We start from the raw sequence: 19,197 nt of genomic DNA, 5'->3' as shown, positions 1-19,197 counted from the left end.
GACTTTAGCGAGTTACAATGACTCCTCCTACACTCATCTTCTAAATGGCGGCAAAGGGTTTTGCCCACTCCGCATAACAACAGCCCAACAGTCCAGGGACAGGCAGCCATAAACACTTACAAGCCAGGGCTCCTACAGAGGGAGATCAGCAACACCAAGGCTGCAGCCCCCAAAGCCCAGGCTGCCTCTGGAGACAGGGTGGCAGCCGCAGCCTGCCATGAACCACCTAGGCGTGCACAGCAAGTCTTCCCACCATCCTCCTGGCAGGATAAAAGGGACCCAAGCGCCTCATTTGTGGTTCACCCTGGCTTAGCACCACTAGTACAAGACACACCCCACCACGCACCACCAGGTGTGCGTCTCCCGGCAGGGAGGCGACCTAGGCGGGAGGCAGGCAGCCCCTCACAGAGGACGAAGCCAGGCCAAGCTGAACCGTGGGGCCTGCGGGGTCGGAGGTGCCCCGGGGCCGTCTGTGAGGGGCATGGCTGCCGCGGGGAGCGGGGCCGCAGCCTGCAGGTGCTCTCCGGGAGCCGATCCCCGGGCCCCGCGGCCTGGCTGGGCGCGGCGGCCCCGGTGCCATGCGGGGGCTGCCGAGGGGGCCTGAGCGCGCAAGGGGTGGCTGCCAGGTGCGGGCAGCGGGGCAGAGCCCGTCCAGGAGATAATACTGGCCCAGGCTGCCCAGAGAAACTGTTGATAGACCCAGGGTAGGGAGATGTTCAATAAACCAGCTCTGGCCCCTCAGTTCTCAAAGCACCTCTGGGTCTAGCAGGAGTCTCGTTTCTGAAGCGAACCCATGAGATAGTGATAGGACGAGTGGGAATGGTTTTAAACTGAAAGAGGGGAGATTTAGATTAGATATCAGGAAGAAATTCTTTCCTTCGAGGGTGGTGAGGCACTGGCACAGGTTGCCCAGAGAAGCTGTGGATGCCCCCTCCCTGGCAGTGTTCAAGGCCAGGTTGGATGAGGCTTTGAGCAACCTGGTCTAGTGGAAAGGTGTCCCTGCCTGTGGCAGGGGGGTTGGAACTAGATGATCTTTAATGTCGCTTCCAACCCAAACCATTCTGTGATTCTGTGAGGCCCCTCCCACCCGCTGAGGCGGCGGCCGATAACGGCCTCTCCCCGCCGTGGGGCGCGCGCGATTCCCAACCGCCGCCTCGGCCGCGCGGCCCCTCCCTGTCTCCGTCCCGCGGCTGCCTCCGCGGGCGCACGCCTCCTCGCCGCGGGGCACGTGGGCCGGGGGGCGGCCGATTGGCTGCCTGCGGTGGCCTGAGCCCGGCCCCTCCGGCGGAGGAGGGAGGCGAGCGGCGCGGCGTGGCGTTGCCGGGGTGACGGGGCGAGCCGGAGCGAAAGGAGGCGAAGGAGGGAGCGGGCGCGGGGCGAGCGCTCTTCGGTGGCGGGCGGGCGGCCGGGTCGGTCAGCAGGCCGCGGCGTGGCAGGTGGGTGCGTGGGCGATCCGGGCGGGGCCAATCCCCTCAGCCTCGGAGCGTGCCTGGTCCTCCCCCTCCCTCAGAGCGGCGTCCCCCGCCCCCTTCCGCGGGCAGGAGGGAGGCTCTGAGGCGAAGGTGCGCGGAGCGGGACGGCGCCTCCGCTCCCCGGGGCTCCGCGCAGCTTGCTCCCGCCACCCGCCGGGACACCGGCCTGGCTGGGCGCTGACCCGAGAGTGTTGGGCGCCCGCAGCCCCGCTGTGCGCTTGACACCGGCCCGCTCCGCCTTCCCGTTGCGCGTAGGGCCCGCGGGGGAGATGATGGGAATGACCCTCCGCGGAAAGCGCAGGCTGCGGGGAGGAGAGGAGCGCTCCGCTGCATCCCTTCCTCTCCGAGATGGCTCCAGCTCTGTTGCTCTGTAACCGGCCCCTCTGTCCCGAGGCGTCCCGCGGTGGGTATGAAGGGCACAGCGCAGCAGAAGAGTCGCAGTTCGTGTTGCTGGGTTTTTCAGATCTCGACAGCCCTAGAGTAACTCCTCCACGCCCCGGAGTGCGGCGAACAAAAAGCGCTTGAAAACTGGGCTTTCTTGTTCACAAGCTCTTCTCGTGTCTGCTGCATAAATAAGTTGCTGTTTGCTTCAAACAAGTTTGGAGCTGGAGTTGAAGGAACAGGAGCTAGTAACTTTTTCTTTCGGCTGGTAAGAGGTTGAAAAGCCCCAATTACGGTTCTGTTGAAAAGCCCTTGATTGTTTGACTTCCTTTCCTGATGTCTGTCTCCATTAATCTGACCTTGGACTGAAAGCTTTACCTCATATTCATGAAAAATCTTGATACTTAATACCTATTTACCGCCTTTTTAGTTACAGCTACTTTAAATGAATGCTTTTATCAAATTAACAAAGGGGTCCAGTAGCTTTTAATATGAGTGAAAGTGGCAAATTGATTCAATCAGTAGGTAGGTTTGTTAACTACCGCATAATCTCTTGCAAGTGCACCTTCAGCATCACATGTAAAACAAGTTAGATATGTTGCCTGGAAGCTTTTTACCATATAAGCAAAGAGGGTATTTTTTTCTTTAGAAGTAAATGTCTTTATTAGTTCAATAGTAAGATGTTTAAATTGTCAGTTAAGGAGGCAATAAACTGCTTTTTCTCAGTTTCCACAACTTGCAGTTGAAATCCTAATAAAAGGGAATGCTGAGAATGAAAGTAACTCATGTCTGTGCATTTTAAGACATTGCATGCTATCCAAAACCGCTAAAGGGTGGCTGGATAAATGTAACACGTTGGCATTGCACCGTTGCAATAGTTACTGTATTAACCAGCCCAATACTTTATGATTCTTAAAAATTACTTTGAAAAAGAACTATTTGTATACTTTGGTATACATGAAATACGAAAATAATATTAGCATTCTCATTGTATTAGTTATTCACATATCGAAGTACAAATATGTACAAATGCAGCTCTGTGCTGAGGTTTCATCTAGCAAACTAGTGTCTCAGAACTTGAGATGAGTGAGATATATTAAAGAGGAGGAGCAACATTTTTTTACTACAGTTTTGATGTTGAAGCACAGAATTGTTCATTATTTGTATTAGTAGCTTCAGCTTCAATGGGATTAGGAATTCTTGTGTGAATCACAGGTTTCGATCCTCTAAAATGCTTTGAGTAGTCAAAATGTCACCACATTGCACCTTTATTATGATATTTTACTCTAATTTCTAATTAATAATAGTCTGGATATATTGAAGAACAGGAATGATAAACTATTTTGCATAATTTTACTAGCATGGATTTGAAACATCATTTGTAAGTAGCAAAACCAGGGATGAATTACATAGTTAATTCTCAAGTTTTGCTAATTATACCCTTTTTGAGACACTGGGATATAATGCATTCTGTAAATGCTGTATATGATAGTGAAGGCACTGTAGGGATGCTGCTTTGAGGTGTTAAATTATTATCACCATTACTGCTATAAAGCCAGGTACTTTAGCTAACATAACCTGAAGCATATGGTACTCAGAAGGAGCACACATATTTCCTGGCTGTGTAAACCTCCTTTCTCTCCTCCTTCAGCCCCTAAAATAGATATAAATGTTTTCTATCACCAGCGATGTTCCAACTTCAATCTGCTATCTCTGTCTTTAGAAAACTAGAAATAAATTCATAGCTGCGTAATTTTGTACCATTTCATGTATGGCAGCTTCTGAAAAATAAGGATTTATTCAACACGATGTTTAATGTGATGAATTCTACCTAGCTGACAGTATTTCCCCCCCCCCCCCCGCCATGGTACTTCTCAGAGCAGTTGGAGTGAATGTGGTCAGACAAGCCCACGAAGGGGAAGAGTACAAGGGTTGTGGGCAGGGTGTGAAGGGAAAATGTTCTAGAAGTGTGAGTCAGAAAAACTGTCTGTAGCTCTGTAGTGGAAGTTCTTGTCACTGACTTGTTCCCTTTGTCTTTATCATTGCAGCAGCATAAGTACTTTCCTTTTTTCTTGTTTCTTGCCTGGGGGGCACTGACTCTGCTAAAGCCATCTGCCACTCTTGGCATTTTACTGTATGCAGTTGACAGCTGCAGGTGGGAAACGGGGTGGTTAGAAGGGAGCTGAGATCCTGTTCATTGGATACCAGAGCGCTCTGTTGGCAAGATAAGATGGTTATATTTTCATTCTTCTTCCTTATCCAGAATTTCTCAGAGTATTCTTTGCCAGTGTTATAGAAAGCATGAAAAGTGGTTGTCAAGTAAGAATGTAAATCAAATATGGGAAACTTATAAAATCTAGGCAAGTTAAGTGAATTCGGAGTTGGGACCCTACACCCCTTCTAAAGTTTCCCTTAGAAGGTGGATGATGTTGCCTTCAAAGTTTCAATGCTTACATGTATGAGAAACCTGCTAGTAGGCCATAATTTAATCATGCCACCTCAAGTCTTGAGGCGAGGTGTCTTTCATAGTGAAACTTTATTTTTTTGGAGAGAAGGAAGAAATATTTTTCTGACATATTGACTTTGAAATAGAATGATGACTACTGCTCTAGGCAAGCAAATAAACGTACAAGTAAATTTTGGAGGACAGTGGATTCTAGGACCCTGGAAGGTTGGAAGTTCATACTTCCACAATACATGCATTACATGCTCCTAACTTATTGTTTGATATTGCCCTCTTTATACATATGCATAGTAGGCCCCACACAACCTTAAAACTATGCAACCACATTTCTTAATGAAAGTTCTTTATCTTGAGTTCAGTACGTTACCAATGATGGTTGCTTTTCCCCGAGTATTTTGGGCAAGTGTATTACTGTTAACCTAAAAAGGTGAATTTGGAATGATCTACTGACTTCAAAAAACTGTGTCCACAGTTTTCTTTCATTTAGTAAAATTGAGGATAACTGAACTCAGCATCATAAATATCAACATCTGGACAAGAACAAATAGTATTTAAATGTATTTAACTTCCATTTGGTCGCACATATTTTAGAGGCAAAAACTTCTAGTTACTTCTTACTTGAATGCATATGAGGTGAATGGCTTGTGTCCAGCAGACATCAGTGTAATGCCACTTGATAGCAATAGAGAACAGATTTGCCCAATGGCAACCTATTATTAAGTGCTGCAGTGTCCGCTTTTTAAGCAGAGCTTTTAACCAAACTGGAGACAGAAACGGGAAACAAGCAGCTGGCACAGTTACATCTCCTTCAGGACTTGCTTTTAATACAATGAGTTACTAACGTGCCTTAACCATTTGCATTATTTTTATCAAAATGTTGTCATGAAAAGAAACATTTTAATTTTTTGTGCTCTTAACAATGTTTTTTTATTGTAAACCAGTTAATTTCTTTCTCATATGTTATAGCCAGTATATAGTTTTGGGGTTTTTTTTGGTAGGAACTGGGACAGTAAGCACAATGATTGCATGATATGATACCACAGGCATTCATAAGTGTCTACTGAAATGATTTGAACATTTAGTTTGGTGCTACTAAACCTACTCAAGTGCACTGAAGTTCAAGGCCCATAGACTTGCAAGCTTATTTTGGAAGGTTTGATGTTTATAAAAGACAAATTATCTGGAACGTATTTCGTATCATAGACCTAAAGCTATGAGATTGACTCATCATTATGTGTATAATGCAACAAATTTGAAGCTCAGTAAAATGTGTAGATGAGTTGGAGAAGTCTGTGATAGTTTGATGCCAGTTCTAAAACACTTGATTTTGGAAATTTACTCTGGGTTTTGGAACTCCTGATGTTTGAAGGTGTTGGATTTGGCAAGAGTGTTACAAAGGCAGTAGACTTGCTTTTAAATAGAAAATATTTCACAGGTGCAATAAAATTTCCACACCTAAGTCAACAAAACTTGTTTTAGTACAACGTGCTTCTCCATGTGCTGTCTATGTTTTAAAAGTCTTTCAGGTTACTGCTATAAGAAGATCATCTTATAACAGATACGGCAACTCCCAAACTGAAACATGAGCTGTCGGCATGACCAGCAGCATTTTTAATGCTGCTTGTTATTCTGTACTACCTTCTCTTAAGAGCTGGCGTTTGTTTTTGAATCCAGTTGTGACTCCAGAATATTACAAACGTAAAAATACATCATTAGCTTTGTTTCAATATCGATTTTAATAAATTGTGTATATGTGTTAACTTTTTAACAATATTAAATCTTTGGGTTATTGCATATTGGAAAAAATGCATAGGATGAATGTGGCTTCATTAAATAAAGCTAATATAATTTTATTGCAATAATATTGTACGAACTGAATCTACTGGCCAGTTAATCAGGCTGTTCTTCATTTTCTTTATTTTTTCATACTTCAGGTGGCCTGCTCAGAAAAAGTACAGACTGTTTAGACTGTACCACAGCTCCATATTTTAGATCATTAACCTTAGTACAGCTCACCAATACTGTTTGTATTGATAATTCTACGTTAAACTTGACATACAAGTACACAATTAGTACGATATTCAATTTCTTTTTTTGATGTCACACATCTATTTTCAGAAGCAAAAGTAAATCTTAAAATTTAAAATAAAATGTAATTTTAACCTTTTAAAGAATCCTATTTTAAAAATTTTGGTAGTGTTATATAGATGGTCATAATTACATTAGAACTCTGCTATGTTTTATTTCTTTAACAATAATATTATTAAGGAATATCATGACTAAATTCATATGACTTCGAAGAATCACATGACATTCAGTTCTAAGCAACTCAGTTACATTTGCAGCTTTATTTCACTTGCACACTTACGTAAAGTTTTGCCTCCTATAGCAATTAAGAAAGCATATAAGTGTTTAATTTTTTCCACTGAATACCATTATATGAAGTGAAGAAGTCAGTGGGGATTTTTCCCCCAAATTCCTTTCGTTCCAGTATGATTCTTTGAATTAATATTTAATTAGTTTATATCATTTAGCTTTTAGACTTTTAGCTTTATTATCTTATTTTTGCAAGCTTATTTTGCAAGACTGCTTTTCTGTGACATAGTGTAGAGTTGTTTATTGTATTACTATTCTTAGTTCTTTTTTAATCTCTTCATGACATTACCACTCTTGAATTTCTGTAGCATTCCAAACTGTATAAAAACTGAACAGCAGCAAGCTTAAGCCTTTCTTGATGCTTTTTTCAAGGTTACTGAGGTGCAAACTCTCACAATTTGTCATGTGTCTAATCTGTTTTTACTTAGTAGATCTTCAGTTTCTATTTGGTCAGAAGATATTATATATGATGTGTGGTTTTTATCCATCATGTTTCTTTCCAAACATAGATGAGAAACATTTCTTGAAACTTCTGAGTTCACTTAAAAGTATTTTCACTGTCTCTGTCCACTATTTGGTCTTTGCTATTATTAGAAATAGTTTTGTTCCTGTATAGTTTTGTTCCTGTATAGTTTTGTTTTGTTCCTGTATACCTAATTTTTTTGCAGCACTAGCGCTGTCAGCTTCTCTTTTGCAGCACTAGCGCTGTTGGCTTAAGTGCCAACCTTGTGCACTTAACTTTTAAAATTTGTTGACTCTCCTTTTCCATTTTTCCATCTGTTCTACAGTAGTTTTTACATCAAATTGTTGCATCTGGGTCATCCAAAATTCTTTCTGAGCTTTCCCATTTTATGTTTCTCTGCTTATATTTTTTTTCCTCAGACTTAAAGACCTATGTTTAATACTATATTTGTATGTATTTGTATTACTTGATGGTATGTCTTTTTTACCCATGTTGACATGCATATAATCTGATAATTGTCATTGGCCCATAGACCATTACCATCACTAAATGAGAAATAACCATAAAAATGTAATCTTGGCTGTAGCACTGTAGAGTGCTGCCTGGCACACCTCTTCGCCTGTTCTGTTCTTCCTAGCAGACTTTAGCCCTTTCTACACTTTGAAATACAATTATCTTAAAAGCTATCAATAGTGCCACTGAAGTATACTTTCTTCTTATTGATTAGAATTCATTAATTAGGGTATTCATGCAATAAAATGTGAAATTGTGTGTTAATTATAGTTTATGCTCAATCTGGCTGTATATTTTTCAAAGTGTATTATGCTTGTTATAGTTCCATATTCTAAAACATTTTGCGACTGGTCTTAATGCTTTTCTATACTACTTTCCTTATGTTTTAGGTTCCATCCTGTCATTTGTCAGTCTCTTCTACTCTTAAATGATAAAAATTACTTATTTTGTCTTTTAAAACAGCGTAATTAAATATCAGTCCTTAAGCTCTGAAGTAGTCCAGAAATGTTTTAAACATTATTTTTCACATCTATCTGAAAGCAATGACATTATATTACTGTTATATAAGGTATACAAATTAGGATCAAATTCAAATAGCATGTTATGTAAGCTGGATTTATTTATCCTTTTTTTTGTTATTGTTGCTATGCAATTTGGATTTCTGAAGTAAAGTCAAACTTGCATTTCCAGGTAACTGACAAAACCAAAAAGTAAGAAACCAGAAATTAACACAAAGACTCAAATAAACAAAAGGAAAGTAAGCAGGGAAAAAATGTTCTGCTGGCAAAGCATAATATTCTTATGGTTTGATGGAGGAGTATCCTCCAATGATGGTGGAGGTGCAGTTTGTTGATTTAATAACCCAAAAAACTTAATCCCAAATTAGAACTTCCTTTCCATGACAGTTGCAAATAGTTCCCCTTCATTTTTTTTTTTGTCATTTGTTTGTTACTACTTCTTAAAAAATAATTAAGCAAGGCTTTATCACAGAATCACAGAATGTTAGGGATTGGAAGGGACCTCGAAAGATCATCTAGTCCAATCCCCCTGCCGGAGCAGGATTGCCTAGACCATATCACACAGGAACGTGTTCAGGCGGGTTTTGAATGTCTCCAGAGAAGGAGACTCCACAACCTCTCTGGGCAGCCTGTTCCAGTGTTCAGTTACCCTCACCGTAAAGAAGTTTTTCCTCATATTTATGTGGAACCTCCTGTGTTCCAGCTTGCACCCGTTGCCCCTTGTCCTGTCAAGGGATGTCACTGAGAAGAGCCTGGCTCCATCCTCATGACACTTGCCCTTTCCATATTTATAAACATTAATGAGGTCACCCCTCAGTCTCCTCTAAGCTAAAGAGACCCAGCTCCCTCAGCCTCTCCTCATAAGGGAGATGTTCCACTCCCTTAATCATCTTTGTGGCTCTGCGCTGGACTCTCTCTAGCAGTTCCCTGTCCTTCTTGAACTGAGGGGCCCAGAACTGGACACAATATTGCAGATGCGGCCTCACCAGGGCAGAGTAGAGGGGGAGGAGAACCTCTCTTGACCTGCTAACCACACCCCTTGTAATACACCCCAGGATGCCATTGGCCTTCTTGGCCACAAGGGCACACTGCTGGCTCATGGTCATCCTGTTGTCCACTAGGACCCCCAGGTCCCTTTCCCCTATGCTGCTCTCCAACAGGTCTGTCCCCAACTTATACTCACACATGGGGTTGTTCTTGCCCAGATGCAGGACTCTACACTTGCCCTTGTTATATTTCATTAAATTTCTCCCCGCCCAACTCTCCAGCCTGTCCAGGTCTCTCTGAATGGCTGCGCAGCCTTCTTGTGTGTCAGCCACTCCTCCCAGTTTTGTGTCATCAGTGAACTTGCTGACAGTGCACTCTATTCCCTCATCCAAGTCATTAATGAATATATTGAATAGTACTGGTCCCAGTACCGACCCTTGAGGGACTCTGCTAGACACAGACCTCCAACTGGACTCAGTCCCATTGACCACCACTCTCTGGCTTCTTTCCTTCAGCCAGTTCACAATCCACCTCACTACCCGATCATCCAGACCACACTTCCTCAGTTTAGCTGCGAGGATGCTGTGGGAGACTGTGTCAAACGCTTTACTGAAATCGAGATAGACCACATCCACAGCTTTACCATCATCTATCCACCGGGTTATGTCCTCATAAAAGGCTATCAAGTTGGTTAAGCGTGACTTCCCCTTGGTGAAGCCATGCTGAGTGCCCCTAATGATCCCCCTATCCTTGATGTGCCTAGAGACAGCACCAAGGACAAGTTGTTCCATCACCTTTCCGGGGATGGAGGTGAGGCTGACCGGTCTATAGTTACCCGGGTCCTCCTTCTTGCCCTTTTTGAAGACTGGAGTGACATTCGCTTTCCTCCAGTCCTCAGGCACCTCTCCTGTTGCCCACGACTTAGCAAAGATGATGGAGAGTGGCCTAGCAATGACTTCCGCCAGCTCCCTCAGCACCTGCGGGTGCATCCCCTCAGGGCCCATGGATTTATGGACGTCCAGATTGCTTAATTGGTCCCTGACCCAGCCCTCATCTACCAAGACAGATTCCTCCTCTATCCTGACTTCTTCTGTGGCCTCAGGGGTCCGGGGCTCCTCAGGACAGCCTCCAACAGTATAGACAGAGGCAAAGAAGGCATTCAATAACTCCGCCTTCTTTTTATCCTCTGTCTCCAGGACCCCCACCTCATTCATCAGTGGGCCTACATTGCCTCTAGTGTTGGCTTTACCTGCAATGTATTTGAAGAAGCCCTTTCTGTTGTCCTTGACCTCTCTTGCAAGGTTTAATTCCAAGGAGGCCTTAGCTTTCCTAGTTGCCTCCCTACATCCTCTGACAACAGACTTATATTCCTCCCAAGTGGCCAGCCCCTCCTTCCATGATCTGTACACCCTCTTCTTCCACTTGAGTTTGCCCAGCAGTTCCCTGTTCAACCATGCAGGTCTCCTGGTACCCTTCCTTGACTTCCTACCTGCTGGGATGCTCTGATCTTGAGCTCAGAAGAAGCACTCCTTGAATGCTAACCAACTATCTTGGGCCCCCTTACCTTCTAGTACCCTGTCCCATGGGATTTCCCCTAGCAATTGCTTGAAAAGGCCAAAGTTGGCCCTCCTGAAGTCCAGGGTTGTGATTCTGCTAGCTATTCTGTTCCTGCCACATGAGATCCTGAACTCTACCATCTCATGGTCACTACAACCAAGGCTGCCCTCAACCTTCACCTCTTCAACCAGACCCTCCTTGTTAGTAAGGATAAGATCCAGCAGCGCTCCTCTCCTAGTTGGCTCATCCACCATTTGCATCAGAAAGTTATCATCAATGCACTGGAGGAACCTCCTGGACTGAGGCTGGCTGGCTGAGTAGGCCTCCCAGCAAATATCAGGGTAGTTGAAATCCCCCATGACAACCAGACCCTGTAATTGCGAGACTGCTCTCAGCTGCCTGTAGAAGGCCTCATCACCCTCCTCATCCTGATCTGGTGGCCTGTAATAGACACCCACAACAGTATCACCCCTGCCAGCCTGCCCCTTAATTCGCATCCACAAACTCTCAACTCGCTCCTGATCCGCCCCTGGACAGAACTCAATACATTCTAGCTGCTCACTCACATAAAGAGCAACTCCACCACCTCTCCTTAGTGGCCTGTCTTTCCTGAACAGGACATAGCCATCCATGACCACATTCCAGTCATGCGAGGCATCCCACCAAGTCTCTGTAATTGCCACTAGATCATAGCCCCCCGACCGAACACGGATTTCCAACTCCTCCTGTTTATTCCCCATGCTGCGTGCATTGGTGTACAGGCATTTCAGGGAGCGAGCTGAGCACACCGATTTCACCCCAGGGGGATGGGAGGCCTCCTGGTCTGCCTCAACACTAGACCGTTGCCCCAGTGGTGCAAGCCCAGCTACTACCCCATCCCCCTTCGAATCTAGTTTAAAGCTCTCCGAATGAGCCCTGCTAATTCCTGTCCCAGAACCCTTTTGCCCCTACGACATAAACCTTTCCCATGTATTACTGTCACGCCTAGTGTCCTATAAAACCAGCCATTATCAAAGAACCCAAAGCCCTGCCTGTAGCACCAGTCTCTTAGCCAGGCATTAATAGAGAGAATCCTACTATTCCATCCCACGTCATCACCTGAAAATGGAAGGAGGGAGGAGAAAATGACTTGTGCCCCAGACTCTTTCACCAACCGTCCTAGGGCCTTGTAGTCTTTCTTCATCCCCCTCAGACTACGGGATGCAGCTTCTTCCCCACCTGTCTGGAAGATCAGCAGGGGGTAGTAGTCTGTGGCCTTCACCAGGTTGGGGAGTTGCCTGGTGATATCCCTGATTCTGGCTCCAGGCAGGCTGCAGACCTCCCTGTGATGGGGGTCAGCTCTGCATATTGGGCCCTCAGATCCCTTTAGGAAGGAGTCTCCAACCACTAAAACTCTTCTCTTCTTCCTTGTGGAGGAGGTAGCTATACGCCTGTCAGGTTTTTCTGACTGTGGTGGGACCTCTGATATAGGTTGCCTCTCCACCACATCCCCATTGGACCGGCTGTATTCCACTAGGGCTTCATATCTATTGCTCAGAGGCACCTGTGGAGGCAAAGTAGGCAAGGAGGGCACTCGCCTTTTGCCACGGCCATAGACTTGCCTCCACTCACTCCTCTCCTCTAGGTTATTGTTTTCCACCTGAGAAGGGCAGAGTACAGGGGTCCCTGGATCCTGGGAGCTCTCTGGCAGGTGCTCCCATTTTTGTTGCAGGGAGGGCAGAGCCTGGCTCCACCAGTCTATCTCCATTTCAGCCTCCCGAATGCTCCTAAGCCTTTCTACTTCGGCTTGAAGCCTTTCAACCTGGCTTTGCAGCTGTGCCGCTCGGCCGAGCGGATCATCTACCTGCTCACAGCGCACACAGCCCCCTGACACCACAGAGATGCTGTAGCATTCCCTGCAGCCTGCAACCTGCACCATTGCCTCCTTCCGTGGGAGCTCTGTCTGGGTTCCCACATCCATTTTGGTCTTCTTCTGCCGGGTAGATACCATTATTCTTTCACTGAGCTGGGAAATACCTGTTGGTGACACCCCTGGTTCACAGCTCCTTGGCACCTTCCTCGCCTTATGCACTGGGAGGGAGTCAGCGCCCTCCCCAACGAGCTGCAAATGACTGCAGCCTCTCCTGCCCTGGGACACACCCAGTCACTGCTGACTCACACAGTCACTGCTGACTCTCCCTCTACCCCTGGCCAGGGACTAGTCCCTGCCCTCCAGGAGGCTTTTTATCACCCAATCAATCAATCACCCAATCAACAGGGGGTGGTGCATTTAAATTGCTTAAATCGCCTGCGGTGTTTCTGGCTACGCCCCCTCTTCTCCTGATTTGTTGCTGGGAATCTCTGGGTCTGTTCTTTCCTCTTTTTCTGAGATCATGATAAAAATTGTCTGAGGTAGGATGTGATTTGGTTATGCTGTTTGAAATGTCTTCTATAATAGTCTTTGCCTACCAGATCATGAATAATCATGTTAACACATCTTAAGAAGTCAATATGCCATAGGTAAGTGGTAGAAACAGATCCTGTGTATGCTTCCAGTTCACTGCAGAATAAAGTAGAAGAGGTTATTTTAGCCACTGGGCAAAACCTTTCTGCTCCACATTGCAACACAGAAGGAACATTCTTGCGATCAGCTGTGTCTTGGCTGATATGTGCCATATTTGAAGAAATTGGTTTTTGTCTGTTGATCATGTACTTAGTTGGGTATCTAACAAGAAAGAAAGATGTTAGGGATGTTAGATGTTAGATTTACAAATGTTGACATTCTCTAATCTAGACTGATAGCAGTCTCTTCTTCTTTTGAGAATTAAGGCTATATAAACTTTGTGTGTATTGCCTTGTCTGCTAAAAAAGAACATGACTTTTAAGGCATATGTTTGTTGTTTAGCTTCCAGGAATCTATCTGAAATAATTTAATGGCATTAACAGATACATATTTTGACATGCTGAATGACATGAAGTACTATGGGCATACGACTTTTGCAACTTAAACAACATTGTGAAATATAATTTTTTTTTCTTTTTTCCTTTATTTTTTTCTAGGGAGAAAGGCTTAATTGTAAGAAATGGGTGCTAAAGGATTACAAGGAGAAGATAAACTGAAGATGCTCATAATTTTACTAGCATATTTGGTAAGTTAAAAATTAGTATTTTTTTCCCCAGGATGAATGCTGAAAAAATTGTATTGGACACAGGAATGGTGTCTTTTGTTTTACACATTACTGCTAACGCTTTTAAACACTTATACGCAGAAAATTACATATGCATTTTATCAATTTAAAAGTGAGCTTAGTCAGCTAATTTGTATAATTTGCTACTCCTCACATGCAATTAAAAAACTTTGCCTTTTGAGCCTCTTTGTGGAAGAAGGACTGGACTAGAACAGAAAATATAAATAAAAATAGTGCTGTGAAGGTGGTGCTGCTTCACTTCAGAGAGATGGCAGGAATTCTAGGCAATATGCAGTGTCCATCAGTATGCTAATATATATAATTTCAGAGTTTAGAGTATTTGGTTTATCCACAGGACACAATACATAGCACACAATTACATTGACTACTAAGCATACTTCAACTCTGACTTGCAGAGACAAGCTCTAGAAGTAAGGGTAATTAACGCTTCATAGCTATCAGAAAGGCTTTGGTCTCTCTGAAAAGACTTAATACACAAAGTAAGAATTTAGTAGCAGTTGTGGAGTGTACTGTCTGTGATGGAAGCCTGTATGTAGGCATTTAATTTAAAATTCTATTGAGGGAGCTCACAGAGTTTGCAAATGTTCCAGGGTAGGATTCCAGTGATTACACTGAGACTTTGCATGGCTGATATTACTGCTTATGGTATTTCTCATAACCTTAGTTTCTGGTTTGGTCAGATAATGTACTTAAATGCCTTTGAAGGCAGAAATTGGATTCTGTGTCATTGAGCCCATTAAATATAAAGTGATAGTGAAATTTAGAGTGAGTAGTATTCATACAGGTTTGGGGTGTTTTTTAAGTTTCAAAAATGTTTCAGTGACCTTTTAAAATTTCTAAATATTTATGTTTAAAGGAATAGATTTTAGTTAATATGTTCAATTGTAATAGCATCATTAAAGAAATTAAAAATCACAAATAAATGAAACGTGGCAGTATAAGGTAATGTAACGTTGCTTACTGTCTTTAAAATTGTAGCTTTAGTAAATGGTCACGTGCGTTTCTCATAACGTTGAGTAAGGTGAGGAACTTAAACTCAAGTTCAAACAGCTAAGTGTTTTGACATTACACAAGTGCCAGATATCAAGCAGGTCTTCCAAAAATTGTAAAATTACTGCAAGTCACTGAGTACTGAGAACCTTTAAAATTCAGGCCACTTATCCATATTTGGAGTTAGATGATTAATTTTCTTTGTCATATTTAAAGTTTTTGATAATTCAGGAAGTTATTTTTGAGATAGAAACATGAATTTATTCTCACATTTAGAGTTTCTGTAAGTTATATATTAATCACAGATTAATTATATTTTAGTGAGATTACTTCTTTTTGTTCTTTTCATTTTAGCTAAGTAGGGTAATTTGTGAGACTGGAGATTGCAGAGAGCAAGAATTTAGGGACCACACTGGAAACTGTATCCTCTGCAAACAGTGTGGACCTGGAATGGAACTCTCAAAGGTAAGCAAATCATGCTTTCTTGGATTTACTTTGTTTCCAGTAAATGAATTTATGTATGTGCTTAAAATAACAGATATATATATTTATGTGGAAATATTTTTTTATTATTTTGGCGTTTGAACTTTTTACAGTTTTTCAAGTATCAGGTTTTCTGGTTCTCTTCATATAAAATGATTGGTTCAGAAAATGATGATGCCATTAATAAAGTAGTCATTACCATTAGAGGATCTAGGTATAGGCTCTCAAATTAAAATGATTTTTTTTGAAGGTGAGTTAGTGCTACAAAAGGGGGAAAAAACCTACAGGGAATTAAGACTGAATAACCTCACTGTGTAGAGGAGAGTATGAAAAATTAATTTCAAACTACTGATTGGTACAGACCACTGAAATGGGGGGAGGGCTAAATTGGTTAAATATTTTCTGTACAGCAACTTGTCTTAACAGAATGGTTTATAATAAAAGTAAGTGCATAAGCACATAAATACAGAATAGGATTCAAGTGAGAACTGAGGTATTTCCTTAGAATAGCTGGGAGATAGGTGATTGTTCTGTTCTCACTAGCTTGGTAGTTGGAGCACTTTGTGTTGGGAAGCTAGATTCAAGTGAGGTTCAATTTCCTTGTTTTACAACTTATTAAAAATGCTGTAAACCCAATCCATATCTTTATGACGTGTAAAGTAATTGAGAAGATTGAGGCCATAAAAATACATGGTAATATGTAGAAAGCACATAAGGCGTCCTTGTTAATATCATGGAGAAGGAGAGATTGTTTTCCTTGTTAATATCATGGAGAAGGAAACAAGTCTTATGCAAATGTTTTTTCTTTTAGAACAACTGCATCTCTTCCAAAAGAGAATCCCTATAAAAGTTTTGGAATTAGCAGATTATTTAGGAGTGCAGAAATTAATCAAAGGAGATGAATGGTGACTGAGGTTATGGACTGGGATTCAGTAGAACTAGAAAGTTATCTTGGCAAAATTTCCAGCAAAATTCTAAGTCTGAATGCAAGTGATGAGGGGGATCGTAGTTGCCTTCAGCACAGAGAAGGTAAATGCTGTGTATGAGCAAGGATAGAGAATAATAAGGGAAGACATAGCTGAAATGAGAGGTAGGGAGGAATATTGTGGGATTCACTAACTCGATCACCAGAGGTGAGAGAAATAACAGAATGAGTTATGAGTCATGGGGAGACTGAATGTTTTGAGGGAGCAGGTGTGTCATGCTAGAGGTGTGAAGATGGTCAAGCAAAAAAGAGAGGGTACAAGCTGGTATCATGAAGGGTGATCAGACTTGTCAAGTCTCATGCAGAAGTGTAAGACTCTTCAGCATCCAGCTACTATACCTACATCTTGCCCATTGTTAGAGTGTGAAACTCTGGCCCAGACATAACTGTGCAGTCTGATTGATACCTGATAGGTGGGGCCATAAAGCAAGAGAGAAGTAGCTGTCCTGCCCAGTGCCTTTGCATATAGAAGGGCAACTTCTGTTTTGTACTCTTACTGATAGTGTAAAAAGGATGATAAAGGTAGAATTTAGGGTGTTATTTAGGAGGAGTGAAATTTAATTTTCAGGGTTGCTTTTGTAGGCAAGTATGTTATGTAGATCCAAGGGGGAATTTGAAGTGTTCTTTTTGAAAATTTTTTAATATGAGACATTACTAAGTCTGGTGTGTGTGTGTGTGTGTTTAAGCAACAGGGGAAACGAAGCTTTCAGTTTGTGTCGTTGTATTTCTTACTATATTCAGCTCTGAAAAGAAGCACAAGTTAAGTATTGTGGTTTATGAGTGGTTTGAAGAGATTTACTGAAACTGAGTGACACATTTTCCCTCTCTCCACCCCCTGTAGTTAGTTTTCAGTGCATTAACAGGAATACTTAGTTTCACACTTTAGTGAGGATTGCTTTCTATGTTAGGCAGTATTAGTTAAGATTTATTCATACAAACAATACTCTTGAAGTACAGATTTGAAGATGCCTAACGATATGGATGTGGTTTTGTTTGGATGTTTTGTTTTTTTTTAGATTGGTCTTAAATTTGAGGACTGAAAGGTTCTGGGGAGTGTTTTAATTTATAAAGGCGCTTGCAAATATGGCACTTAATACTGCTTTAGTAGGACTGCTGTTATAATATACATTGAAGTAGCATACTTATCTAGTTGCCAAATAAAAAACGAAAGTGTAAAAACTAATGCCCTCAGTAATTACCTTTTTCTTTCCATTTAATAAAGAAATGCTAAACTAAAATAGGAAGCTTATAGTTTGCAATAGTACACTATTCAAGTTATGTTTTTACTTTAACTATTTTTGTTTACTATCTGATAGTCCTGATTCTTAGGACTAGTTTTCCTGAAAATATGAATGCTTAATTAATTTCAGTGTGTAAGCAATTACTTCTCCCAGACATGAATAGGCTTTCAGGTACTGTTTTTTGCTGCTACACTAGAACTGAAGTAACTAAACAGATTTTGCTCAAACCTAAATGTAAGTGGAAGAATAATTTCCTTTATAAATAGAGGTACAAATTTCTGTGAATCATAGTGACGGATGTGATGCTGTGGCTGTTACTGAAATGCAGTTGAGAGTAGTCTTGCTGAGAGCTACAGCTTAAAGCAGCGAAGTATGTTAAGTCAAAGGTCAGAAAGCAAAGGGAAAAGGGATTTAATGATATACTTGAGGTAATTTGCAGCACAGGAGGAGTTTTGTTGCTTGGCTTTTTTACATGTGAGAAAGTAATGATGTAATTATGCTGTAGTTTAATAACAATTTCTTAACAAATAATGTGTCTGTTTTCCTATCAAATATTTTGTGTTCACAGGTAAAACTAGATACACTGCTGGATGTGTGAGCACAACTGTATATCTAAGTATATAGTAATATACAATGTTACGGTGGGGTTTTTGGTTCAGTTCTCCCCCAAAGTGTTTTAAGCAATTGCCTGACAGGTTTCTTTTTTATATTAGTAACAAAAAACCTCAGCCTATATTGTTGAATACAAAAGGCCAGCTATTGGGTCATGCAGCAGTGGACCGTGTGAACGGTTAATGTAAATGTAGGTCCCTATTTCCTTCCCTCGAAACTCAGTTCAGGTAGAACTTCTGCTGCTGAATAAGCTGAGGCAGACAGGTCCACTGTCAAGAACTGTAGAGCCCTTGCTTCACTCTTATTTATGAGAAACTACTTCATCTTAGTTATGATCTAAATCTGTAATTTATTTCTTGTTATTACCAACTATACAAAAATAGGAACTACGTTCCTTTCAAAAGCCAAGTAGAGTTAGTAGGCTAAGCACTATGAAAGGAAAACAGGAGTTCTCAAGATAAAAAATAAGATTAATATGGTGGTACAGGTGGGTACTATGACTTAAATACATTGCCACTGCATTGATTAGCAACTAGTTTAGAGCATAAGTGCACTGGTGCACGAACTTTCTTCCTTTTGCCTTTGTTGAACTGACTACATGATGTTATGGAAGTCAAAACTAATACATTGTTACCTAATTGTGATACCTGTTTTTTTTTTTTTAAACTTCAATGGGATTTTTATTGTGGATAAAACCTAGTTAAGTCAACAGTCATTAGTTGTACCTATGATTAAGGGAAGACACAGTGACACTTAAGAATCTTAAGACAGGCTGCACAGGTGACTTAAGGTATGGTTAATCAAGTCATGTCCTGTGTGACAGTCTGGTCTGCTCCCATGTCGCCAGATACATTCAGGTATACCACAGACTTGCATCAACAGTATGGATAAATGTGCAGGGCAAAATACCACCTGTACACAGTGGGTGTGTATATATGCATATATGTATATACACACATATGTATGT

General features: G+C 42.1%; 1 protein-coding gene across 1 annotated transcript in view; it reads left to right on the top strand.

The window, feature by feature from the left end:
* Nucleotides 1-1,364: 1,364 nt before the first annotated feature.
* Nucleotides 1,365-19,197, top strand: part of TNFRSF19 (TNF receptor superfamily member 19) — a 61,917-nt gene continuing 44,084 nt past the window's right edge. The window contains exons 1-3 of the mRNA XM_068395401.1: nt 1,365-1,436; nt 13,771-13,859; nt 15,264-15,374. Coding sequence (XP_068251502.1) covers nt 13,794-13,859; nt 15,264-15,374 — 177 coding nt within the window. The 5' untranslated portion in view covers nt 1,365-1,436; nt 13,771-13,793. The remainder of the gene's footprint in view (nt 1,437-13,770; nt 13,860-15,263; nt 15,375-19,197) is intronic.

The sequence above is a fragment of the Nyctibius grandis genome, chromosome 2 (assembly GCF_013368605.1).
Source record: "Nyctibius grandis isolate bNycGra1 chromosome 2, bNycGra1.pri, whole genome shotgun sequence".
NCBI lineage: Eukaryota > Metazoa > Chordata > Aves > Nyctibiiformes > Nyctibiidae > Nyctibius > Nyctibius grandis.
This window is presented reverse-complemented; position numbering and strand designations above follow the sequence as displayed.